The sequence below is a fragment of the Cetorhinus maximus genome, chromosome 18, assembly GCF_964194155.1.
Source record: "Cetorhinus maximus chromosome 18, sCetMax3.hap1.1, whole genome shotgun sequence".
Lineage (NCBI taxonomy): Eukaryota > Metazoa > Chordata > Chondrichthyes > Lamniformes > Cetorhinidae > Cetorhinus > Cetorhinus maximus.
The window spans coordinates 86126996-86154085 of NC_135896.1; the positions used below are offsets into that span (position 1 = coordinate 86126996).

Below are 27090 nucleotides of genomic sequence, written 5' to 3' on the forward strand. Positions count from 1 at the left end.
ACCTGCATAAATATTGAATGTCAATTGCAAGAGGAGGTGGATAAAGTCAGAAGGAGGACTACACCAACAATAACAATGACTTCTATAGTCTATTTAAGATTGTAAAATGGCCCGAGACACTGAGATAGGTAGCCAAAAGCTTAGAGAAAGAGGTTTTCGAGGAGTGTCTTAAAAGAGACTGAAATGAAGAGGTGGAAAAGATTAGAGAGAGACAAATATGACACTTGATGATGCTAATTCACCCCCTGTGTTGAAATAAATGGCAAGTGTATTAAGCTATCCCACAAATTAACGGCAATTGCTTAATAGTCACATTGAACAATTTGTCGAATAATTTACTTAATTAAATTATTCTACTGCCAACAACTTAAGGAACACCACCCCCTTAATAAGGGTTAATCTCCTTAACATGCATGTGCTTGCTGAAATAACATTCATAATACTTGAGAAATCCATTGTATGTGGAGGGCTTGGGCTTTGGTTAGATATGTCAGGTGGCTGTAGCTTGGACAGTAGCATTCCAGCCTTTGTGTAAGAAAGCTGTGGGTTCAAACCCCCTCGAAAAAACTTGAGTGTAAAATCTAGGCTGATGCCTCAGTGTTGGTGAAAGGATGCTGTCCTTCAGGTGTGATATTGAATTGTGAGGAGGATAATGTAGAACCCCTAAAGGGTATAGACAAGTTGGTGGAATGGGCAGACCAGTGACAGTTGAAATTCAATGCAGTGTGAAGTGATTCATTTTGGTCAGAAGAACACAGGGAGACAATATAAAACAAAAGGTGCAATCCTAAAGGGAGTGCAGGAGCAAAGGTACCTGGGGGTACATGTGCATAAGTTATTGAAGTTGGCAGGACAGGTTGAAAGAGGAGTTAATAAAGGGCATAGAGTATAAAAGCAAGGAGCTTATGTTAAACATGTATAAAACCCTGGTTCAGCCTCAACAAGGGTATTGCAACCAGTTCTGGGTGCCACAATTTAGGAAAGATGCGAAGGCATTGGAGAGTGTAGAAAAAATCATGAGAATGTTTCCAGGGATGAGGTACTTTGGTTATGTACATAGATTGGAGAAGTTGGGACTGTTTTCCTGACAGAAGGCAGAGAGGACATTTGACAGGTATTCAAAATCATAAGGGGTCTGGGCAGCGCAGATAGAGAAAAACTGTTCCGATTGGTGGAAGGATCTAGAGCAAGAGGGCACAGATTTAAGTTAATTGGCAAAAAAAAATTAATGGAGACTTGAGGAAAATCATTTTTACGTAGCAAGTGGTTAAGTTCTGGACTGCACTGCCTGAGTGTGGTGGAGGCAGGTTCAACTGAGGCATTCAAGGAGCTCTCTTCACTAATAGCAGGTGTTCTGTTCACCAATAGGAGGAGCTCTCTTCATCACTAGGAGGAGTTCCCTTCATCGATACTAATTGCTCTTTTGAACAACAGGAGGAGCTCTCTTTATTTATATGAGCCCCTCTCTTCACTATTAGTAATTGCCATGTTCACCAAAATGAGGCACTCTTGTAACACTCATTGGTCAGTCAGTCAGTGGGCTGGGGGGGGGAGGGGGTGGTCAGTGCAGGAGCATTAGTCTGGGAGGTTGGTGGGGGGGTTTGGCCGGGGGCAGTCAGTCAGTGGGGTTGGTCAGGGGTGGTAGTGTGGTCTGCAGTGGGTGGTCGGCTGGTCACTGGGGCATTTGGTTGGTCAGGGGGTTGGTCTTGGGGGTTGTTGGGTGGTCAGTGGGGAGGGTTGGTAGACAGTCAAGGGGTCGGGTGGTCAGTGGAGGGATGGTTAGGTGGTCAGTTGGGGGGGTCAGATGGTCAGTGAGGGGGCGGGTCGGGTGGTCAGGGTCAGTGGGGGTAGTCAGTGGGAGGTGTGGTCAGTTGTGGGGTCAGGTGGGGTGGTTGGGGGTGTCCCATGCGGGGTGGGGGGCGGCAACAACAACAACTTGTGTTTTTATAGCATTTTTAACATAATTAAACATGCCAGGGTGCCTGACAGGAGTGTGATCAAACAAAATTGACAGAGGGGGATATTAGGACAGGTAACCAAAAACCTGATCAGAGATAATCCAAAAAGACAAAATATATAAAGATTTAAGGATAAAACTCCCGAAAATCTTTAGAAATAAAGCTCCCATTCAAACTGCTGATCTGTCAGCTGCTTTATTTGCCCTGGATAAATTGGCTATATCACATAAGCAAATGTTGATTGGCTTATTTTAATCTGTATAGCTTTTAGGACCACAATAACCACTGAATCTAACAGGAGCTCATGCTAGAAATACTGAGACTACGTCATTGTTTTTCTCAGGGTATTGTATGTCCAGACTGTCAGACAGACTGTGTTTGTGTGCTGGTGTCTCCCATCTGCCAGTGAAGCGAAGGGGGAGGGGGAAAAGGAGTGACGGCTGCACCAGCTCTCCATCTCACATGCGAGCACAGGGCTGCTGCAGCTCAGACCGCCGAGGTGTTTTATTGCACTAATCAGTCAAGTCAGTCCAGTGCCACGATGGCTGAGCCCAGCACACAGTCCCGTGTCTACTTTCAGTCCCCAAGCAAAGAAGAGGAGCCTCAGTCACAGCGGAAACTGGGCAAATTCACGGTCCGGTACGACAGGAAGGACCTGCAGAGGAGACTGGACATCGAGGAGTGGCTGGACTTTCAGCTTCACCAGTTGTACGGGTGTGAGGTGAGTGGACAGTGCAGCTAATCCTTCGCCTTGACTCAGGTTGTGCCCTGTGCTTGGATACTAAACAGCTCATGCCAGTTCATTATTAACAGCTGGCGGGGTTTTTCAGAGACATGCTGCAGAGAATAAAACCCAACCTTTTCCAGCGATCTTTCAGCAGCTGGCCTGTGTTAACGTGAGGACCTAATCTAAAATGTGGAAATGCAAATCATTGATAACGTGCCTTCACCACAGCAGTGTGAAGATCTGAAAACCTCAAATCGGATTAATGAGTAAAACATCTGTAACACAAAGCTGCTGTTTTGGAATGCGTTCCACTGCGTCTTCTAATGTATCAGTTTAATTACAAGGTTCATACTGATGAATGAGAAATCTTATTGAAAGCTCTGTGTTTGTCCGTCTGTAGATACTTGGATATGTGGGTGTAGGGGAATGTGGGAGTGTGGGAATACGAGTGTGTGGGTTTGTCCGTGTGCTCGTGTGTGGGTGTGTGAGTGTCTGAGTGTGTGGGAATGTAGGTGTGTGGGTATGTAAGTGTATGGGTGTGCGGGTGTGTGGCTGTGCGAATGTGTGGGTGTGCGAGTGTGTGGATGTGAGTGTGCGGTTGTGTGGGTATGTAGGTGTGTGCGTGTGTAGGTGTGTGAGTGTGTGGGTGTGCGAATGTGTGGGTGTGCGAGTGTGTGGATGTGAGTGTGTGGGTGTGTAGGTGTGTGAGTGTGTGGGTGTGCAAATGTGTGGGTGTGCGAGTGTGTGGATGTGAGTGTGTGGTTGTGTGGGTGTGTAGGTGTGTGCGTGTGTAGGAATGTGGGTGTGGGAGTGTGGGAGTATGGCTTTGAAAATTTGTAGGTATCTGCAGGAGTGTCTGATCTGCCAAAACAGATTTATGGTCATGTCAGGTTAGTTGCCACTCATAAGAACTAGGGCAATGGGAAAGTATCCCAAAAAATTCCATGAACTACCAGATTCTATTCAGTTGACTGCAACATATCCATGTTTTTCGTGTTGAATTATATCTTTAACAGGATTCTCTGTCTCAGTTTACTGTTTTACATTGTTAGTTTGGAGTTGGATATTGTTTTTAAAAAAATATTTAGCAGTTGCTCAATGATAAGATGTGATATGACAGATAGTGAACATGTAATTTGTGGTTCAGGTTGCTGGGAAACAAAATCTTGGAATAACTGAAGAAACAAGAACAGATGTTAATACAGTCAGATATTAATCAGGAACAGTCAGGCATTAATCAGCATTGCAATGGATATAGTTAATTACTGAATGTGAACGGAATTGGAAATAGCTTCAGAGCAATTGGAAATGATTTTGAATCCATTCAGACTGTCTGTAATGAGAGCGCATCCCATTGGATAATGATCATAATTTGATCCAATCAGACACGGATCAGGATTGGATCCAAATGGACACCGATTGGGAATGGATTCAATCAAACACTGATTGGGAATGGATTCAATCATAAGAAGTAGGCACAGGAATTGGCCAAATGGGTCTGTGAGCCAGTTCTGCCATGCAATAAGATTATGGCTAACAATTGACCTCAACTCCACTTTCCTGCCCATTCCATACATTCCTTGATTCTCTTAGAGTCCAAAAATCTATCGCCCTCAGCCTTGAATATACTCAACGACTGAGCATTCACAACTCTCTTGGGTAGTGAATTCCAAAGATTCACAGCTCTTTGTGTGAAGCAATTTCTCCTCAACTCAGTTCTAAATGGTCCCTTATTCTGAGACTATGACCCTGTGTCCTAGAATCCCAGTCAGGAAAATCTTTTCGTCATCTATTCCCTGTCAAGTTCCTTAAGAATTTTTTATGTTACAATGAGATCTCCCCACAATCATCTCACCTGTAGGAATTGGTCTCCTCTACATTGGAGAGACCAAACGCAAACTGGGCGACCGTTTTGCGGAACACCTGCGGTCTGTCCGCAAGAAAGACCCAAACCTCCCTGTCGCTTGCCATTTTAACACTCCACCCTGTTCTCTTGCCAACATGTCTGTCCTTGGCTTGCTGCATTGTTCCAGTGAAGCCCAACGCAAACTGGAGGAACAGCACCTCATCTTCCGACTAGGCACTTTACAGCCCTCCGGGCTGAATATTGAATTCAACAACTTTAGATCTTAAACTCCCCCTCCCCCCATCCCCACCCCGTTTCTTTCCCCCCCCCCCACCACTTTTTTTTTTTCAATAATTTATATAGATTCTACTTTCCCCACCTATTTCCATTATTTTTAAATCTAAAACTAAAACCTTTAGTCTTTCCACCCCACCCCCACTAGAGCTGTACTTTGAATATCCTGTCTTCCATTCTTAATTAGCACTTTTCTCAGACAAATACCACCACCTTCAACACCTCTTTGACCCTTTTGTCTGTGACATCTTTTGATTATCTGCTCATCTCCACAATCACCACACCACACCCTCAATGTGTCTCTCCGCCCCCCCCCACCCAGCTTAAACCAATTTATATTTCTCCCTTCTTCTAACTATGCTCCAGTTCTGCCGAAGGGCCATGAAGGCTCGAAATGTTAACTGATTTCTTCTCCGTCGATGCTGCCAGACTTGCTGAGTTTTTCCAGGTAATTCTGTTTTTGTTTTGGATTTCCAGCATCCGCAGTAGCTTTTAGCTTTTTGTTTTTATCTTGGAATTAAAGGCTAGTTGATGCAATCTCTCCTCAGAAGACAGCCCTCTCATCCCAGGAATCAATCCAGTGAACATTCATTACTGCTCCTTTAATGCAAGTGTATGCTTCCTTACATACAGAGACAATAACTGTGTTTAGTACTCTAGGTGTAATCTCATTCAAACCCTGTACAATTGCAGGAAGACTTCCTTTTACTCTGATCCTGCAATAAAAGCTAGCATACTGTTTGCCTTCCTAATTGTTTGCTGTCCCTATATGCTAACTTCCTGTGTTTCTTGTACAAGGACAGCAAAATCTCTCTGAGCACAAACATTTAATAGATTCTCACCTTTTTAAAAAAAAACTCAGTTTTTCTACTCCTACCAAAGTGCGTAGCCTCACACTTCCCCACATTAAACTCCATTCTTGTCCACTCAACCCCATCCATATCCTTTTTTGTGTCTTTCTCATGTCTTAACTTTCAACCTAACTTTATACTGTCAGCAAACTTGAATACTTTAGACTATGGTCCCCTCATCTGAATCATTAACGTATGTTGCAAATAGCTGAGGCCCCAGCACTGGTCCTTGTGGCACTCCACTAGTTACAGTATGTCAACTTCAACATGCACCATTTATTCCTACTCTCTGTTTTCTGTCTTCTTAACCAACCCTCTATCCATGCTAATACAATACTGCCAACCCTATCAGCCCTTATCTTGAGTAACAACCTTTTGTGTGGCACCTTATTGAATTCCCTTTGAAAACCTAAATATACCACATCCACTGGTTCCCCTTTACCCGCCCTACTAGTTATATTCTCAAAAATATCTAATAGATTTGTTAATCGAAATTTCCTTTTCATAAATCCATGTTGACTCTGCCTAAATCATATCATTATTTTCTAAGTGCCCTGTTGCTGCTTCCTTAATAATAGGTTCCAGCATTTTCCCAATGACCGATGTTAGGCTAACTGAGCTGTAGTTCCCTGTTTTCTCTCTCCCTCCTTTCTTGAATATCAGTTACATTTGCTAACTTCAAATCCACTGGGACCATTCCAGAATCTAAGGAATTTTGGAAAATCATAACCAGTGTATCCACTATCTCTGCAGGGTCCAAGGAATTTGTTGGCTTTTAACCTCATTAATTAATTTATTTTAATGATATTAATTAAGTTCCTCATTATATTTAGATCCTTGGTTTCCCACTATCTCTGATTTCTTTTTGTGTCTTCCACTGCAAAGACTCACAGAAAATATTTGTTGAATGTCTGTGCCATTTCCTTATCCCCCATTATAATTTTTCCCATCTCAACCTCTACCCACATTTACTTTCAATACTCTTTTCCTTTATACAGACTTGTATGAGTTCTTACCACCTGTGGGTTTTTTTTACATTTTTGGCTCGTTTATATTCATATTTTATTTTCTCCCTCTTTATCAATCTTTTGGTCATCCTTTGCCTGTAAAACTTCTAGTCCTCAAGCTCACATCTCTTCTTGGCAATATTATAAACCTCTTTAAATGTTCACAACTGCATATCTACCATTATTTAATTTAATTTCCCAATCCACCTTAAGTAACTCACACTTCCTACCTATGTAATGAACTTTAAGTTCAATGTGTATGCCACTCTCAACTCAATGTGAAACTCTACCATATTCTAATCACTCTTTTTTGCCAGAGGATCCCTTACTATGAGACTACTAATTAACCCTGTCTCATTGCACAAACCTAGATGTAAAATAGCTTGTTCCCTGATTTGTTTTATATTGATTGTCTAGGAAATTATCTTGAATGCATTCCATTAACTTGTCCGCCAAACTATTTTTGCCTATTTAATTTATCCAGTCTATCAGACTGACACCCCCCACAATTATTACATTATCTTTGTTGCAAATTCCCCGTATTTCTTGATTAATATTCTGTCCAACAGTATAGCTATTCTTAGGGGGGCTACAAACTACTCCCACCAGCGTTTTTCCCCTTGTTATTTTATCTACACCCACACTGAATCTACTTCCTGTTCTTCTAAGCCAAGATTCTTGTTCATTACTGTCCTTACATCATTCCTTATTATCAGAGCCCTAGAACAGTATGCTGAAGAACCAACTAGAGAATGGGTTGTTATAGATTTAGTGCTTTATAATGAGAAAGGGCTAATTAATAATCTTGTTGTAAAGGAGTCCTTAGGGAAGAGTGACCATAACATGGTAAAATTTTACATGAAGTTTGAAAGTGATGTATTTCAATCCAAAACTAGGGTTTTAACATAAGTATTAGGAGAAGGAGTAGGCCATTCAGCCCCTCAAGCCTGCTCTGCCATTCAGTAAGGTCATGGTTGATTCGATTGTGGCCTTAATTTTACTTCTTCGTCTGCTTCCCCCCCCCCTCCCCCACCCTTAACCCTGCACGATCAAAAATCTGTCTAACTTTGCCTTGAATATATTCAATACCCAGCCTCCCCACTCTCCCTCCCTGGCCCCGCTCCCCCTGTCCTTCCCCATCCCCGCTCTCTCTCCCTGGCCCCACTCCCTCTCTCTCTCTCTCTCTCTTTCTCTCCCCAGCCCCAGTCTCCCTCCCCGGCCCAGCTCCCCCTCCTTCACTCCCTGGCCCCGCTCCTTCTCTCTCACCAGCTGCTCCTTCTCTCTGTCGTCAGCTCCGCTGCCCAGACCTTTAATCTAAGCAAAGGAAATTAAGTAAGTCTGAGGCGCAAGTTGGCTGAGGTAGATTGGGGAACTAAATTAAAAGGTATGATCGTAGACAGGCATTAAAGAATTAATACATGGCTTCAAAACTTTACATTCCTTTAAGGCACAAAAAGCCGGCAAGACAAATGATCCAACCACTTACTACCCACCTCTTTTCCATTTTTGTCTGTTTTTCAATAAGTTTAGTACCCTGGAACATTTAATTCTCAATTTTGATCACCATGTAACCATGGCTCTGTAATGACAATTAGATAAAAATCTCTTTGTACCATAATTTATCTATCTTGTTAGGAATGCTTTGTGCATTAAGATAAAGTGCTTTTAATTTTAACTTTTTACCATTTTTCCTTGATTTGACCTTATTCACTGACGAGCTATTATCATTAAACCTTTTGTCCCTTCCTGTCGCATTCTGATTATCTTTACCCAAATTACTGAACTGTCCTGTAGCCTTGAATTTTCTCTTTAGATTTATAAATTTCTGCTGACTTGAACTCTTGCACCAACCCCATTTTTAGTTGAAAGCCCTGCCTGCAGCTCTAGTTATATCATTTGCCAGGACGCTGAGCCCAGCCCAGTTTAAGTGAAGACCCTTCCAGTGGAACATCTCCCTCTTTCAGTCCTGGTGCCAAAGCCCCATGAATCAAAACTCCTGTTTGCTTTGAGACATGCATTCAACTCACTGATCTGTTGACCCAATGCGAAAACTGATCAGGATTGGATCCAACAAGGTACAGGTATTGGAATGGATCTAACCTGACAGTGGTTGGAGTGGATCCAATCAGACACTGACCAGGATTGGATCCAGCCAGATAGTGATCGCGACTGGATCCAATCGGATGATGATCGGGAGTTGATCCAATCAGAGGCTGATCAGAAATAGATCGAATCGAATGGTAATCAGGAATGGATCCAATCGGACACTGATCAGGAATGAATCCATTTGGATTCTGATTGGGCATCGATCCAGTTGGACTCTGGTCACAAAACTGTAGTTTGAGTTGAAGAAGCTAAGATACGAAAAGAAAAAGGAGGAAGTGAAAGCTGAAACAGCCTTTCAGTCTCGAGGGGGAAATGTCACAAAGACCCAAGAAACATCAAAGAACAAATCTTACATTTATATTACATTTTTAACATAGTAATAGGCTACAAGGCACTTCATAGCAGTGTCATAAGACAAAATTTGGCACCAAGAGACATAAGGAGCTATCAGGTCAAATGACCAAAAGCTTGGTCAAGGGAGTAGCTTTTAAAGGGGCATCTTAAAGGAGGAGACTTAGAGAAGCAGAGAGGTTTAGGGAGGGAATACTCAACAGGTAAGGCATCATCTGTGGGGAGAAGCCGAATTAACTCGACTTGAAACGTCAACTCTGTTTCCCTCCACGGACACTGTCTGACCAGCTGAGTAGTTCCAGCATTCTGTTTTCAGATTTCCAGCATCCACGGTATTTTGCTTTTGAATTTAGGTTTAAGGAGGGGGTTCTAGAGCTTAGGGCCCAGATGGCTGAAAGGCACCATCTCCAGTGGCGGAGCAATTAAAATCAGCTATGCATAAGAGGCCAACATAGGGGGGGTGTTGTGCAGAGGTCCTGGCAGATCATAGGGCTGGAGGAGATTACAGAGTTAGGGAGCGGTGAAGCCGTGGAGAGATTGGAAAACAAGATGAGAATTTTAAAATTGAGGCATTGCCAGCAGGGGTAACAATGTAGGTCAGCAAGCACAGGGGTGTAGGCCAGGAGGGAAGAGTGAGGAATAAAACGTTTTGACTTTTTCCTGAAAAGGCGGGTGTGAACTGCACTACTGATGGCTTGAAGGGAGCTTTTGATTTCTGGACATTGGGAGTTTCTCCCTATTATTATGACCTGATAGAGGCTGAAGAAGGGTAAGGGAAATACAGGTGAGCCAGCACAAGGCTTTACCGTCACCTTGTTGTTGCTGCCCAAGCAACGAGAGGGAAGAAGAGGAGGCTGGATGTGCTTTGTGTGCGAGATAAAATAACTTAGAACTGCACCCCAGGACAAGAGCAAAACACTGATGTTGGAAATCTGAAATCAAAAGGCTGGAAATACTCAACAGGTCAGGCAGCATCTGTGGAGAGAGAAACAGGGTTAACGTTTCAGGCCGATGACCCTTCTCATCGAAGGAAGAATGGAAATGAATAGCTTTAAAGCATCCGGGAGGGTAGGTAAAACAAACAGAAAAGTCTGCGATAGGGTGGAGCGCAGGAGAGATTAAATGACAAAAGGCTTCGTGGCACAAAAGCCGACAGGAGTGGGGATGGATAAAGTAAAGAGCCAAAAGACGTAACTAGGTGAGGTGTGAATGGCTGGATAGCAGGCTATGATCTAAAGCTGTTGAACTCAGCGTCTAGCCCAGAAGGATGTAAGTGCCGAGTCAAAAGGTGATCTGCTGTTCCCCGAGCTTGTGTTGCATTCCAATCAAACGCTGCAGCAGGCCAAGCACAGAAAGTACTCAGAGTGGGAGCAAGGTGGAGAATTGAAAGGACAAGCGACAGGAAGCTCAGGGTCAATTGTGGACTGAACAGAGGTATTTCGCAAAGCACTCAGTCTGCATTTGATCTCTCCAATGTAGAGGAAATGGCAATGTGATCAGTAAATACAGTATTCTAAATTGAAAGAGGTAGAACTAAATCGCTGTTCTACTTGGAAGGAGTGTATGGGGCCTCGGATGATGAGAAGGTAGGAGGTAAAAGGGCAGATATTCCATCCCCTGTGCTTGCATGGTAAGGTGATGTGAGAAAGTGCGGGGGTGTTGGGGATGACTGAGGAGTGAACCAGGGTGTAGAGGAAGGAACAGTTCTTTCTGAATGCTGAACGGTGAGGGCAGGAGAGGGTGTCTTTGGTGGTGGCATCACACTGGAGGTGGCAGAAATGGCAGACAATGATCTATTGAATACGGAAGCTGCTGGGGTGGAAGCTGAGGACACGGGGAACACTATTGTGGCTCTGGAAAGGAGGGGATGGGATGAAATAGAACAGACACAGTGGGGCCCTATCAACCACACGGGGGGAATCATCAGTAGAAGAAAAAGGAAAATGTATCAGAAGTGCTCATATGGAAGGTTGAATTGTCCAAACAGATGCGATGAAAGCAAAGAAACTGGAATAGATTCCTTACAGGAAGTGGGTGCAAGGGACATGGAAACGTACGAATTAGGAGCAGGAATAGGCCACTCGGGCCCCTCAAGCCTGCTCTGCCATTCAATAAGATCATGGCTGAACTGAATGTAACCTCAATCCCACGTTCCTGCCTACCCCCGAAAACCTTTCACCCCCTTGTTAATCAGGAATCTATCTAGTTCTGCCTTAAAAATATTCAAAGACTCTGTTTCCACCACCTTTTGAGGAAGGCAGTTCGAAAGACTCATAACCCTTTGAGAGAAAAAATTTCTCCTCATCTCTGTCTTAAATGAGCGACCCCTTATTTTTAAACAGTGACCCCTAGTTCTAGATTCCCCCACATCCTCTCCACATCCATCCTGTTAAGACCCCTCAGGATCTTAAAGGTTTCAGTTAAGTCACCTCTTACTCTTCTAAATTCCAGTGAATACAAGCCTAACCTGTCCAGCCTTTCCTCATAAGACAACCCACCCATTCCAGGAATTAGTCTAGTAAACCTTCTCTGAACTGCTTCTAACGCATTTACGTCTTTCTTCAAATAAGGAGACCAGTACTGTACACAATACTCCAGATGTGGTCTCACCAATGCCCTGTACAATTGAAGCATAACCTCCCTACTTTTGTATTCAATTCCCCTCACAATAAATGCTAATATTCTATTAGCTTTCCTAATTACCTGCTGTACCTGCATACTAACCTTTTGTGATTCATGCACTAAAATACCCAGATCCTTCTAAATCTCAGAACTCTGTAATCTCTCACCATTTAGATAATAAGCTTCTTTTTTATTCTTCCTGCCAAAATGAACGATTTCACATTTGCCCACATTATACTCCATTTACCAGATCTTTTTCCTCTCACTTAACCTGTCTATGTCACTTTGTAGCCTCCTTACGTCCTCTTCAAAATTTACCTTCCCACCTTTCTTTGTGTCGTCAGTGAATTTAGAAACCATTCCGTTGGTCCTTTCATCCAAGTCCTTGAGGCTAGGGTGGGATGTGGAAAAGGCTCATACCCACCTTGTGACAAGAGTACATGAAGGGGGATGAAGAGGGGGTCAAGGGTAATGAGGGGCAGTCAAGGGTTCTGGGGGGCAGACAGGAAAGTGGTGCTGAGACCACAACCAGATCAGCCATGATCTTATTGAATGGTGGAGCAGGCTCGAAGGGTGAAGTGGCCCACTCCTGCTCCTATAGTCCTATGTTCCTAAGAGGTGGGGGTCCTGGATCAGGTGGTTGCTGGAGGCCGTGGTTGAGGATCGATCTCGCTGCTGAAGGTTAGGCCTTACTCATTGAGTCCCAAGGCCTGTTTGTGAGATTGTGGATCACTGCTTAAGGAGTTATGTGCAGAGGCTAGAGAAGCTGTGATTGGACGCCTCAGAGCAGATCATTTTAAGATCAGATTTAACAGCGATGTTCAAAATTATGAAGGATTTTGATAGAGTAAGTAAGGAGAAACTGTTCCCAATGGCAAGAGAATCGGTGACTGGGGCATAGGTTTAAGGTAATGGGGGAAAAGAGCCAGAGAGGAGATGAGGAGGCAATATTTTACACAGTAAGTTGTTGTGATCTGGAATGCACTGACAGAAAGGGTGGTGGAAGCGGATTCAATAGTAACTTTCCAAAGGGAATTGAATAGATATTTATCCCTCACCCAAAATCACTATAAAAACAGTTTACCTGGTCAGTATCATATTCTGTTTGTGGGAGCTTGCTGTGCACAAATTGGCTGCTGCATTTCTTGCATTATAACAGTGACAATATTTCAAAAGTACTTCACTGAATGTAAACTGCTTTGGAATGTCGTGAGGTTATGTAAAGTGCTAGATAAATGCAAATTCTTTTCTTCTTTAGGGCATTTGAATACATGGCATTGATATTGTGGTACATATTCTATTATTATAAGTGGTGGATAAACTCGTTCTGAACATCACCACAACGAATACATTCCAAAAATAATGCTGAGTTTAGATTTTGTTCTTTGCAACCACAAATAGTTTGGGTTTATGATCCATAATGTGTCACCATCACTGAGTGAGGGGAAAGACAGCTTAATGCTGGGCAATGCCACTTTAAAACCAGAGCAAGATTGTGCTGGAAACAGACACGACAATAAAATTTAAATCCAAAGCACTGACAGTGAGCATCTTGGATTTTGACAAGGATGAGGTTCCTTTCCAAAATTCCCCAACACCAGTACGTTCATTCTATTCCCTTTCGGTCAAAGGAATGTTTCTGCCCCTTATTCCTAGTGGACTGTACCACAAAATGATGTCACAAGATGCCCTTCACCTTATGATATCATCCAGTGGACCAGTCCATGTGAAGAGAGGGGAACAATGTTTAGTGGGGATTGTCACCATGGAAACGCACAGGATTTGTTGTGGTGGGTGTGAATGGGGAGTGATGCAATAAATGTCCTTGTATATTGAGCTTCACATTGGCAAGCTTCATTATTCATTGAATAAAAAACAAAAGCAAAATTTCTACAAATCCATTGTTTACACTTTAGGATGGTGTCTACAAGTTGCAGAAAACAACCTTATGAGCAGTATGTTCCAGATAATCCCAGAACTAAGATCCCCATTCTCTGCCTGCTTCCAATTTCTTCTCATTCCTCCCTATTCCTTTCCACTCTCTCCTCTCAATTACATAAGACCATAAGACATAGGAGCAGAAATTAGGCCATTCGGCCCATCGAGTCTGCTCCGCCATTCAATCAGGGCTGATAAATTTCTCAATCCCATTCTCCCGCCTTCTCCCTGTAACGTTTGATCCCCTTACCAATCAAGAATCTATCTACCTCGGTCTTAAATACACTGAATGACCTGGCCTCCACAGCCTTCTGTGGCAATGAATTCCATAGATTCACCACTCTCTGGCTAAAGAAGTTTCTCCTCATCTCTGTTCTAAAAGGTCTTTCCTTTAGTCTGAGGCTGTGCCCTCGGGTCCTAGTCTCTCCTACTAATGGAAACATCTTCCCCACGTCCACTCTATCCAGGCCTCTCAGTATTCTGTAAGTTTCAATCAGATCCCCCCTCATCCTTCTAAACTCCATTGAGTATAGACCCAGAGTCCTCAAACGTTCCTCATATGTTAAGCCTTTCATTCCTGGGATCGTTCTCGTAAACCTCCTCTGGACCCTCTCCAGGGACAGAACATCCTTCCTGAGATACGGGGCCCAAAATTGCTCACAATATTCTAAATGTGGTCTGACCAGAGCCTTATAAAGCCTCAGCAGCACATCCCTGCTTTTATATTCTAATCCTCTCAAAATAAATGCCAACATTGCATTTGCCTTCCTAACTACCAAGTCAACCTGCAAGTTAACCTTAAGAGAATCCTGGACTAGGACTCCCAAGTCCCTTTGCACTCCAGCTTTCTGAATTCTCTCCCCATTTAGAAAATAGTCTATGCCTCTATTCTTCCTACCAAAGTGCATGACCTCACACTTCCTCATGTTGTATTCCATCTGCCACTTCTTTGCCCATTCTCCTAACCTGTCCAAATCCTTCTGCAGCCTCCCCGCCTCCTCAATACTACCTGTCCCTCCACCTATCTTTTTATCATCTGCAAACTTAGCCAGGATGCCCTCAGTTCCTTCATCTAGATCATTAATGTATAAAGTGAAAAGTTGTGCCTAACACTGACCCCTGCGGAACTCCACTAGTCACCGGCCACCATCCTGAGAAGGACCCCCTTATCCCCACTCTCAGCCTCCTGCCAGAAAAATTCCTTTTTCTACCCTCTCAAATTCTCCCTCCTCATTCTTCCCATTTCCTATCTCCCTTCGATTCCTTCCGATTCCTACCCACGTTCCAATATCCTTGTATTTCCTACCTCCATCTTAAACCCTTCACCCAGTTCCCTCCTTCCCTCCAATTCCCCAATCCTTCCCATTCCCTTCTTCCTCCAATTCCTTCCCATCCTGCACCCAATTTCTTTCAATTCCCTTCCCCAGTTCCTTCTCATTCCCTCCCTGCCCCAAATTCCTTCCTGTTCCTTCTCTCAATTCCTCTCATTTCTTTCCCATCCCTTTCAAAAATTACAGCAATTCTGATGCCTGAATATTAACTGGAACTAAAACAAAAACAAAAATACCCGGAAAAACTCAGCAGGTCTGGCAGCATCTGCGGAGAGGAGCACAGTTAACATTTCGAGTCTGAATGACCCTTCAAGTTCTGTTGAAGTTTTTTTGTTTTTGTTTTGGATTTCCAGCATCTGCAGTTTTTTGTCTTTTTTTATTTTTGTTTTTATATTAACTGGAACTAGTTCATTTGCCCTTCATGGCTGAGTGAGCAATTGCACTAGGCTGGGATGTCACTGAGTCAAGAAGTTCCCAGTCTGTAGTGAGTTAGCTAATGTCCTCACCTTGATCAGCAGTTTCCATGGCAACAGTCCCCACTAAATATTGCTCCCCTCTATTCATATGAACTGGTCCACTGGATGATGTCATAAGGTGCAGAACAAATTATGACCTCATTTAGTGGCACAGCCCACTAGGAACAAGGGGGGAGAAACATTCCTTTGATCAAAAGGGAATAGAATGAATATACTGGTGGCAGAGAATTTTGGAAAGGAACTTCATCCTTGTCAAAATTCAAGATGCTCACTGTCAGAGGTTCGGATTTAGATTTTAGTGTAACATCTATTTCCAGCACAATCTTGCTCTGGTATTAAAGTGGCATTGCCCAGCATCAAGCTGTCTTTCCCTTCACTCAGTAACCGGCATTTCAACTGTCCTCAGCCCCCCGCCTTCACTAAGCCATGGGAGTAGAGAATAAAGTGACTGAGAATCCTACACCTGATGTTTTCTGGTGAATTCCTCCCGCACAGGTGGACAGAGGGTAAGGATAGGGCCGGCTGCAATACTGCCCCACAATTGACTGTACTCATTGTTGGAGGCAGTAGGTGAAGAATGGAGAGGCAGAAGCAGAGTGGTATTGTCACTGGACTAGTATTCTGGAGACCCAGGGTAATGGACTGGGGTTCAAATCCCACCATGGCAGATAGGTGTAATAAAAATCTGGAATTAAAAATTTAATGATAAACATGAACCCATTGTCATAAAAACCCATCTAGTTTACCAATGCCCTTTAGGGAAGGAAACTTGCTGTCTTTACCTGGTCTGGCCTCCATGTGACTCCAGGCAGCAATCTGTTTGACTCTTAAATGGGTGATAAATGCTGGCCTAGCCAGTGATGCCCACATCCCATGAGTGAATAAAAAAATGGATACCAGTGCTAGGATTTTGCAGCTGGAACAGCAACCTGTATAAAACCTAAATGCAGTAAAACCTCCCAATGTGCATTATCACAATCAAGCCACGAAAGGGTTGCCAAAAACTGGCCATAGAGGGAGGTTTTATGGAGCACATTAAAGGATGAGAGTGATTTAAGGAGGGCAGCTGCAGAACATGGGGCCTTAGCAGCTGAAGCGACGGCCACCTATGGTAGGGCGAGAGAAATCAGGGGTGCTCAAGAGGCCCGAAAAGTGACCATTTATTTTACGAGGAAAGAAGCAAAGTCCACTGAAAATCAAAAAACCTCAAATGTAAAATTTACTTCCTGCATGCAGGAAGATAAGGTACTGAAGTTAGTTATTAGCTTGGATTCTCTCTCATATAGGTTCCAGTCACTGCCCCTGGATTCTTCCCACATGAAGTTATTCCGCACAAAGGTGCAAAAGTCTAACCAGTGAATTATTGCCTTCCACGAGTCTTTTTTTGGTTGCATTTCCCAGGTGTTGTTAAATTTTACTACAGGACAGTCCTGAGTGAGTCCAAGAGAATTGCTGGAGATTTGTCTGTGAAGGTTAACTACTTATTTGCCAGTGCTACATTTGAGCTTGTCAAGGTCTCCCCTGCAGTAACTCTTTGCTACATCCCCTTACTCCCTCACGTAACCTCACTTTAAGCAAAGCTTTGCTGCTAATCGCTGACGCACATCAAATATAGCTTCCTAACAAGGAAACTATCCAACCCTCTTTAAACCCCTGCCCAACATCAACCTCATGATAACACCATCTGTAATACAACCCTCAGTACAACTCCTTTTCTGTAGCAACTTAACCCTCACTATAACCTTTTCTCTGTGGCATAACCAAGGGGAAGAGGGTGCCTGATGTGGTTCAAAATGAGGGGAGAGAGAACGGGATTATACAAACCAGTCAGAACTTCAGTCTGGTAAAGTAATCTTGTCTGGGTCACTGCTTTCGCTGGGGCCAAGGTGGTCTGAAATACTCGGAGATTCGGTTTGGTTTATCTCAGGATAAGCCAAGTAAATGTGATCCCCCCTAAGTACAAAGCCAAGGCTTAAAATGGTTGCTAATTCTAAATTCACCTCGGCATGCTGTGGGTGCCAGCCTCGATCGTCCTCGAATTATGAAATTATGAGGGGTTTTGATGGAATGAATAAGGGGCAACTGTTTCCACAAGCAACAAGGCAAGTGACCGGAGGACACAGAGTAAAAATCTGTGAGGGGTGGGGAATTGACATTGCAATTGGGAAAATAACCAAAGGCAACAGGGGGGAAAAAAATTTAAGCAGCAATGTGCTGTAATCTAGAACCTACCTGAAAGGACAGAGGAAGCAAATTCAATAGTAACTTTCAAAGACAATTTGATTAATATTTGAAAAAGAAAAAAATTACAGGGCTATGGAGAAACAGTGGGGGCAATGGAACTAATAATTCTTTCAAAGAGCTGGCAAGGGCATGTTGGGCTGAATGGCCTCCAACTGTGCTGTAGGGCACTATAAATACTAAAACAATAACAATTTGCATTTGTATAATGCCTTTAATATTGCCCTTCTCTTCAACCCATTCCCCATTATACCTTTGATCCCAAACGTACCTCAGTTCCGTCCCTCCACTTATTAAGAGATTAACACAACTCGCGTTGCATTAACCTTTGCTTCCAAGCGCTCTGCTTTGTCCATTGTCCACCATCATTTCAGCTGAGTGCTGCTCCTCCATGTGAAGCTCAATGTGATTCACCACAATGCACCTTGGCCTGCCTCAGAGTTTGGGAGCAATGCCCCAAATCTCTGTTTCTATTCCCATAAAATCCGACCCCATTCATTCAGGAGCTGAGCCTTTCCCCGTTCCCTCTGGCAGTGGCTGGCTGCATGTTTAGACCTTGGTTTTCCCCACTAAAGAGCAAGACTTGCATTTATATAGCGCCTGTCACAACCTCAGGACCCCTCCCACAGAGGGATTTACAGCCCAAGGGTGGCACTTTTTGTTATGAAGCCACTATTGCACTGCGAGGGCTGAACTTTGCGCTGAGCAGGCGGGCGCGTGCCCGACCCACTCGAGCATAACATGATGCTCGAAGACGTCGGGCGAGCATCCCGACTCATCGGGCACTCGTGTGGTATTTCGGTTGGCGGGTGCGCGCAGGAGTCGGCAGCGCCTGCCAACTGTTAACAGGCTCACTAAGGTCATTAAAGTATTAACTGAATTCAATTTTTCGCTGCCCGTCCAACCGTACGGTTGGCGGGCAGGCGAATTGGCCAGGCGGCCCTTGGATCTTTTTTTTATGAAACCTCATCCACAGACGGGATGAGGTTTCCAACAGGAACTAAAAATAAAAAATAATGTTGAAATGTCATTTACAACAGGTGACACAGTCACTTGAGGGGATAATGTTTTTAACGTTTTTAAGTTCTTTATTTTTGGATTTAAAAAAAATCTTCAGCTCCCTGAGGCAGCTCTGTGCCTCAGGGAGATTTCGTCGCACGCACCCGCGCATACCCGCAAACTTCTGCGCTCGCCCTCCTCCTGCCCCCACTTTGGCAGCGCTCAGTGTTGTAGCGCACGTTTCGCGTTGGCCGGCCGGATATTGGCCAGCCAACGTGAATCGACGTTGGGGTCCGATCGCGGGCAGTGGCCTGCTTCATGACCACTCCCGGGCCCACCCGCCGCACACGCCTGACCAGGGCAAAATCCTGCCCTAAGAAATGTGGCAGGCAATTTTTTTCAGTAAAGTCCTCCAAACAGAAATGGGATAATGACCAAATAATCTATTTCAGTGCCACGTGTTAAGGGACAAATATTCGCCGGTATACTGGCAGAACTTCTGTGGTCTTCTTCAAATGAATGCCGTTTGATTTTTTTTTTTTACATCTAACCAAGAGGGCCGACGTGGCCTTGGCTTAAAGTCTCACCTGAAAGACGACACCTCCGATAGTACAGCACTGGTGTTGTCAGTTTGGATTATGGGCTCAAGTCTCTCTGGAGCATGGCCTGAATGCACCATGTTCTAACTCAGAGGTGAGAGTGGGTGAGCCAGGCTGACACTCCATCACAATGCATTGAAACAGAGCAGAGCCAGGTTGTGACTAGGGTCCAGCTCAATCCAAATATTAAACCCTCAGAGGGTTAAATTTTCAAACAAAGCTTCCTTCTGCAAAGCCTTCCGATGTTGATGTTTTCCTTCACATTGTAAATGAAAGGGCTCTGTGTGAAATTGATATTGAATGGAGATTATTTTTTTGGACGAACACAGCGACCTTCAGTTTTCCCCATCGGATGATGCCAGCGGTGGCTGACACGACATGGAACATTGTGGGGCCTTGATAACATCAGCTCAACAAGTAGAACGTTAACAATGGAAGCCTCGTATTTCTCTCGTGCTCGGGGTGTGGCAAGGCCAGCATTTGTCAAATATCCCTGGTTACCCTGAGGAGGTTGGTGGTGGGCCACCTTCTTGAACTACAGGTTTAATACAAGTCAGTCACCTGCTAGGTCACTTTAGAGGGCATTTAAGAGTCCTGGCCGTGGAACTGGGGCATTAGTGAATGAGTGAGGCCTTTAGAACAGTTCAACCAGCTTCATGCTCATTTTTACTAATCTCAGTAATTCCCAAACTGCTACGGTGGGATTTGACTGCTAGCTAGCCCAATAACCTGACCACGACACCACTGCAGCCTTGCATATTTTTAGATGCTGGATTCTGGACACAAGCCGCAAAACAACTAGGAAAGTAGTTGACCACTTGAACAAGGAAAGTAGTTAACCACATTCACATGTAGGCCAGACCAGGTAAGGGCAACAGATTTCCTTTTCTAACAGATGTTTATGACAGTTTCATGGTACTGCATTTCCTGACACTTTAGTCCAGGTTTTATTAATTGAGTTTAAATTCCACCAGTTGCCATGGTGGGATTTGAACTCACGTCCCCAGAGCATTAGCACTTGGATTACTAGCCCAGTGACGCTACCATTGCACCACTGTCTCCCCCTATGTAAGCAGATCTGTTTTGTTGTTAACTGTGGTGAATGGCATTGGTGGTTGATGGGTCTCTGTCCCTCCTCACCACAGCAATCTGATGGACAGGGAAATGTATTGGTAATTCCCTCTTCCAGGACAGCAAGGAAACAAGGGACATCTTTGGAGGTGGGACAAGTGAACCACTCTCTTTATTCAAAATATATGCTTCCCTTCATCTCTTAGCCTCAGCTGATGAATATAACACTTGGTATGGTACTGAGTCAAGCAAACCAGGTTCGGGTTTGAATCAGTTCAGAGACTGCTGATCTCGGCTGGGATGGAAGTAAGGTGAATATAATTGATATAAAAGCAGAAAACGCTGCAAAAACTCAGCCTGCCTGGCGGCATCTGTGGAGCGAGAAACAGAGTTAACATTTCGAATCTGTATAACTCTTCTTCAGAGCTGAAGAGGTAGAAATGTGATGGATTTATTAGTGTTTAAGAGGGAGTGGAGCAGGTGGAGCAAAACAAAAGGTCAGGGATAGGCGGGAGCTCAGGAGAGATTTGACAAAGATGTCACGGACACAAAACAAGGGGTATGTTAATGGTAGTGTTAAAGACTCAAGAAGGTGCTAATGGTGGCATAAAGATAAGATAGCAGAATGTGTTAATATCAGAACAAGGGTCACATTTCTACCTCTCTTTAGCTCTGATGAAGAGTCATACACGCTCGAAATGTTAACTCTGTTTCTCTCTCCATAGATGCTGCCTGACCTGCTGAGTTTTTGCAGCATTTTCTGTTTTTATTTCAGATTTCCCGCATTCACAGTATTTTGCTATTATTATATGAATATAATTGATCTTAATCTCCGGGTGGCAGGGAGTAGAGAAAAGAACCAGATAAGATCCACACTCCTGATGACAGTCCTGTGACTCCAGGAAGTACACGTGTGCATTGGATAAGAATATATTTGGGCTCAAAGTTCATGTCCCTGATCACCATTGAGTGACTATTACTTGAGAGTGCATATATGTGCCTGTGCATTTGTAAATATATGTGTGTGTATGTTTTTGCATGTGTGCTTATGCATGTAGTGTTTGAGTTCTAGTGTGTGTTTGTGAGTTAATACATGTGTGTGACTGTGTGTGCATGTTTGTAAGGACGTGCGTGTGTGTTTGTTTCTGTGTTTGTTGAGAGCGTATGCCTCTGTTTAGTAGTGCATGCATGTGTGTTTGACATTACACCCAAATGTGTGCGTGTCAGCATATGCATGTTTGTGCAATCTTGATAGGGCATGTGTTTGTGTGTCTCTGCGTGTGTCTTTGTGTTTGTGTGTGTGTGTGTGTGTGTGTTCATTTGTGTGTGTGTGTTTAAACTGAACACTGGAAGTTTCTCTCCTCCCTAACACAACCCAGATATGAACCAAGTCACTTTTCTGGCCCAGCACAACATCAGGTGACTCATTTAATCACAAGCTTGGATGGGACACGTATTGGATTTTATGCCTAGTGTTCATTATATTTTAGTTGTTCTTGCGAAACAGGTGATGTGCTTTGGATAGTCACTTTATCAGTGACGTACCTTTGCTCATTTAGTTGCTATTTCTGTTGGCATCTGTTGTATGTTGTGCCTACATGCCATTGTAGTGTAAAGGTGCTTAGCAGAGTAAGGGTTAATGTGGGACTGGAGAATAGCACTACCCACAATATGATGTATAGAGTCACATGGTAATAGACTGAGAGAACAGTCTAGAAAGAACACTCTGGAACCAGCCTGCATAGAGGTAACAGCACCATGCATGACAGTAACCTGGGATCTGTAAATAATTAAAGGTTAACAATAAACAGTTCATGTTTAAATATACAAATCTCAAGATCTCATCGTTGAGACCCCGTGGCACATCAAAATACAATAACACCACTTCAAACTCAGTTTTAGATTCTTGATTACTAAATTCCAGTCTGCAACTCATTTCCAAATATCCATTATTGTAGAAATAAACCATCTGAACCCCTCGATTAGATTCCAGCCTGTAACTCACTCCCGGGTATCCATTATTCTATATATAAACCATCTGAACCCCCCAATTAGATTCCAGTCTGTAACTCACCCTATATATCTATATACTCTGAATTAAAGCACATTTCACTATAATTAACCCTCTGGGGGATGAACAAGATTTCCCTTGGGCAACCCTCTGGAAAGGTAATTGTGATTTGATTCGCTGTGGTGAGGGCAACACTGCGTCCTTTGACATGTGAGAACTTTTAGTGTCACGTCACTCTCGACTTGACTTTCCATTTTGCCTCACTGAATCTTATCTGAGCTGCAAGGATGCCACAGTTAGTCCAGTTTAGGAGCTCTTTCAACTAAATAACTGCAGACACTTCTCATACCTGCATCCATTATATTTTAAACTGTGAAGGCGATGAGAATGTTTTGGGTTCTTTTTCATTATAAAATGTGATATTACTATAGGGTGGATCTTACTGATACTGAGCCACTCAGAGTACAATATTTTTCCCGTGTGGCTTCTGTGGCTTAAGAGTGTTGACTGCTTACTTCCTAGTTGCAGTGAGGCCTACACTGCTATATGATTTCCATGGGTGCGTACATTACTGTCTCTCCAACTAACCTCTAATATAGAAGAAGATACATAATCTCCCACTAATGTTCTCAATGCAGTTCAGCCCTTTGTTTGTTTTTGCGGTAAGTGCTTCTTGCTTCCATTGCCCTGACCACATTAATTATCACAGATGGTGCGGTTCATCGATTATACTACTGGGGCCATGTTAATGATCAGTTAAAAGCGGGTCGTGGTCTGGTCAAGCGAAAGAGCTGGAAAGTCGCCTATTTTATCTTTGTGTAGGAATGTCAATTCTGGTTGGAGGTAGTCCTGGAGATTTTGTCACCTGACTGCCCACCACCACCTGCCTCTCCCCTAGGCTCTGCCATTGGTCATTCAGCATGTCCACCCTTGTGGCGCCCTGCCTTCCTGTGGACAATTGGGAAACAAACGGACCCCTATTACCTGATTGGATGTTTCTTGGCTGTCAGTCAAATAGCCTATGTTCCACCTCCAATATTTTTCTAACAAAGGATTAAAATAATCACAGTTTATTTATTGGCCCTATGATTATTTTCTCCAGGATTGCTCACAGCAGTGCCCTGGAGTTTGAACTTCAGTTAAACTGCAGGGTCCAGGACAATCCTGAAAGCTTGGCAATCCTACGCTAGCTGCTGAATCTGTATTAGCAGTGTTAGCTTTATAGCTCAAATAGTCGTTTTGTGGTACAGAGCTTGAGTATTGCTGTAAAGAAGAGACATTTTTAGTCGAAGCTTCTCATCTTGCACTTATCAGGACAATTCGCAAGAATACCAATGTAAAATTGTTGTTCCCTTTACATTTGGTATTCTTGCATATTGTGCTGATGAGTGCAGACAAAAAGCTTTGACAAAAAATGTCTCTTTTTCAGCAGCACTCAATATAGCTCAATGGGTAACACTCTCACCTCTGAGTTAGAGTGTCATGGATTTAAGTCTTTCTCCAGAGTCTTGAGAAAATAAATCCAGGTTGACACTTGTCACGACAGTGGACTACAGCCCCAAATTACTTAAGGGCATATTGCACTTGTAAGGAAGACGTGTTTTTTAAAAAAAGCTGGCTGAGAATGTAAAGTAACCACTTTCTGGAAAATATCTATGTGGATTATACTTGACCAACTATTCCAGAGAGAACATGGAATGTCGCATCTAAAAAGGTGTCAAGGTTTGCAAACAGTTTTTCGGCCTTGGAAAACGGTGAGAGTGACGCTTCCTCTGTGGAGGCCAAGCAGAGCGAAGGCTATGGCGCTGTGGGTGATCCAGCTGCTCAGGGCGGGAGGAAGCAGTGTGGAAGGGCAGTAGCGGCAGGGGATTTGTTAGTGAGGGGAGCAGACAGGCGCTTCTGTGGCTACAGACGTGACTCCATGTTGGTATGTTGCCTCCTGGGTGCCAGGATCAAGGATGTTACGAAATGGCTGCAGGGCATTCTGAAGGGGGACGGTGAACAGCCAGAGGTCGTGGTCCATGTTGGGACCAATGACATAGAAAGAAAGAGAAATGAGGTCCTGCAAGCAGACTTTAGGGAGTTAGGTAGGAAATTGAAAAGCAGGACTTTATCAAAGGTAGTGATCTCCGGATTACTCCCAGTGCCACACAGTAGTGAGTATAGGAACAGAAGGATAGAGCAGCTAAATGTGTGGCTGGAAAGAATGTGCAGGAGGGAGGGCTTTAGACTCCTGGGGCATTGGGACCATTTCTGGGGTAGGTGGGACCTGTACAAGTTGGACGGGTTACATCTGAACAGGAACGGGACCAACATCCTCACGGGGAGGTTTGCTAATGCTGTCGGGGTGGATTTAAACTAAATTGGCAGGGGCATGGCATCCTGAAAAGGGAAGAGGGAAGAGAAGCTGAGATGGAATTAGAAGTTAAAATGCTAGTGAGTGAGCCTGGAAGGCAGAGGAAAGATAGGCTAGATAAGAAAGAAGTGAGTTTAGCAAGGCTAAATGAAATTATTTTAATGCAAGGAGCCTGAGAAATAAGACAGACGAGCTGAGGGCACAGAGGCACGTGGGAGTATGATATCAAAAATGTAATCAAATTTCAGAGAATTGTAAGAATAAAAGGGCAGTGATAGTAGGGGATTTGAACTACCCAAATGTTAACTGGAATAGTTTTAGTGTGCAAGGTAGGGAGGGAGCAAAATTCTTAAATTGCATCCAGGAGAACTTTTTTCGCCAGTATGTAGAAAACCGAACAAGGAATGGGGCAGTTCTGGACCTAATATTCGGAAATAAGCCCAGGCAGGTGGGAGGCATGTCAGCAGGGGAGCATTTTGGAGATAGTGATCATAGCTCAGCTAGATTTAGGCTAATTATGGATAAGGATAAGGTTGGGCCAGGAATAAAAGTTTTAAATTGGGGAAAGGCTAATTTTACTAAGATGAGATATAATTTGGCCCAAATGGACTGGGAGCAGCTACTTGCAGATAAAACTGTGTCAGAGCAGTGGGAGGCATTAAGGAGGAAATAGCAAGAGTACAGGGCAAATATGTTCCTGTAAAGACAAAGTGGGGGACCAAGTCCAGAGAACCTTGGATGTCAAGGGACATAAAGGTTAGGATTAAGAAAAAAAGAGAAGCTTATGGCAGATACCGAGACAGAGCCCTGAGAGGAGTATAAAAAGTGCAGAGGGGAGCTTAAAAAGCAAATTAGGAAAGCTAAGAGAGTGCACAAGAAAGCATTGGAGGATGGAATAAAGGAAAACCCAAAGGTGTTTTATTTAAAGGGCAAGAGAATAACTAGGGGAAGAGTAGGTCCAATTAAGGACCATAGAGGTAACCTGTGTGTGGACCCAGAAGACGTAGGTGCAGTCCTCAATGAATACTTTGCGTTGGTCTTCACAATGGAAAAGGGCGACACAGCTATAGACATCAGGGTGGAGGAGCCTGAAATATTAGAGGAAATTAACAAAGAGAGAGGAGGTACTAGCAGGTTTAGTGGCCTTAAAAGTGGGTAAATCTGCAGGCCCAGATGAGAGGTATCCCAAGCTGTTGAAGGTGGCAAAGGAAGAGATATCAGGGGCCCTGGCAGTAATTTTCAAATCCTTTCTGGCCACAGGTGAGGTGCCAGAGGACAAGACGACTGCTAACATTGTCCCATTATTAAAAAAGGGAGGAAGGGATAGACCAGGAAATTACAGGCCAGTCAGTCCAACCTTGGTGGTGGGTAAGTTATTAGAAAGAATTCTGAGGGACAGAATATATCTGCACTTGGAGGGACACGGATTAATCAGGGATAGTCAGCACGGATTTGTTAAAGGAAGGTTGTGTTTGACAAATTTGTTTGAATATTTTGAGGAGGTAAGCAGGAATGTTGATGAGGGTAATGCATTTGATGTGGTCTACATGGAATTTAGCAAGGCTTTTGATAAGGTCCCTCATGGTAGACTGGTCAAGAAAGTAAGAGCCCATGGGATCCAAGGCAAAGTGGCACATTGGATCCAAAATTGGCTGAGAGGCAGGAAGCAGAGGCTGATGATAGAGGAATGTTTCTGTGACTGGAAGTCTGTTTCTAGTGGGGTTCCACAGGGTTCAGTGCTGGGGCCCTTGCTGTTTGTGATGTACATAAATGATTTGGACTTAAATGTAGGGGGTACGATCAAGAAGTTTGCAGATGACATGAAAATTGGTAGGGTGGTAAATAGTGAGGAGGATAGCCGCAAACTGCAGGAGGATATCAATGGACTGGTCAGGTGGGCAAAGCAGTGGCAAATGGAATTCAACCCGGAAAAGTGTGAGGTAATGCATTTGGGGAGGGCTAAGAAGGCAAGGGATTACACTATGAATGGTAGGACCCTGGAAAGTATTGAAGATCAGAGGGACCTTGGTGTGCATATCCATAGGCCCTTGAAGATAGCAGGGCAGGTCCATAAGGTAGTCAAGAAGGCATATGGAATACTTGACTTTATTAGCCGAGGTGTAGAATTCAAGAGCAGGGAGGTTATACTGGAATTGTATAAAACGCTGGTTAGGCCACAACTGGAGTATTGCGTGCAGTTCTGGTCACCACGTTAAAGGAAGGATGTGATTGCACTGTAGAGGGTGCAGCGCAGATTTACCAGGATGCTGCCTTGGCTGGAGGGTCTGAGCTATGAGGAGAGATTG

General features: G+C 43.8%; 1 protein-coding gene across 1 annotated transcript in view; it reads left to right on the forward strand.

Moving 5' to 3' along the window:
• Positions 1-2317: 2317 nt before the first annotated feature.
• The window catches only part of ppp1r14d (protein phosphatase 1 regulatory inhibitor subunit 14D), a 43230-nt gene continuing 18457 nt past the window's right edge, over positions 2318-27090 (forward strand). The window contains exon 1 of the mRNA XM_078563115.1: positions 2318-2679. Coding sequence (XP_078419241.1) covers positions 2500-2679 — 180 coding nt within the window. The 5' untranslated portion in view covers positions 2318-2499. The remainder of the gene's footprint in view (positions 2680-27090) is intronic.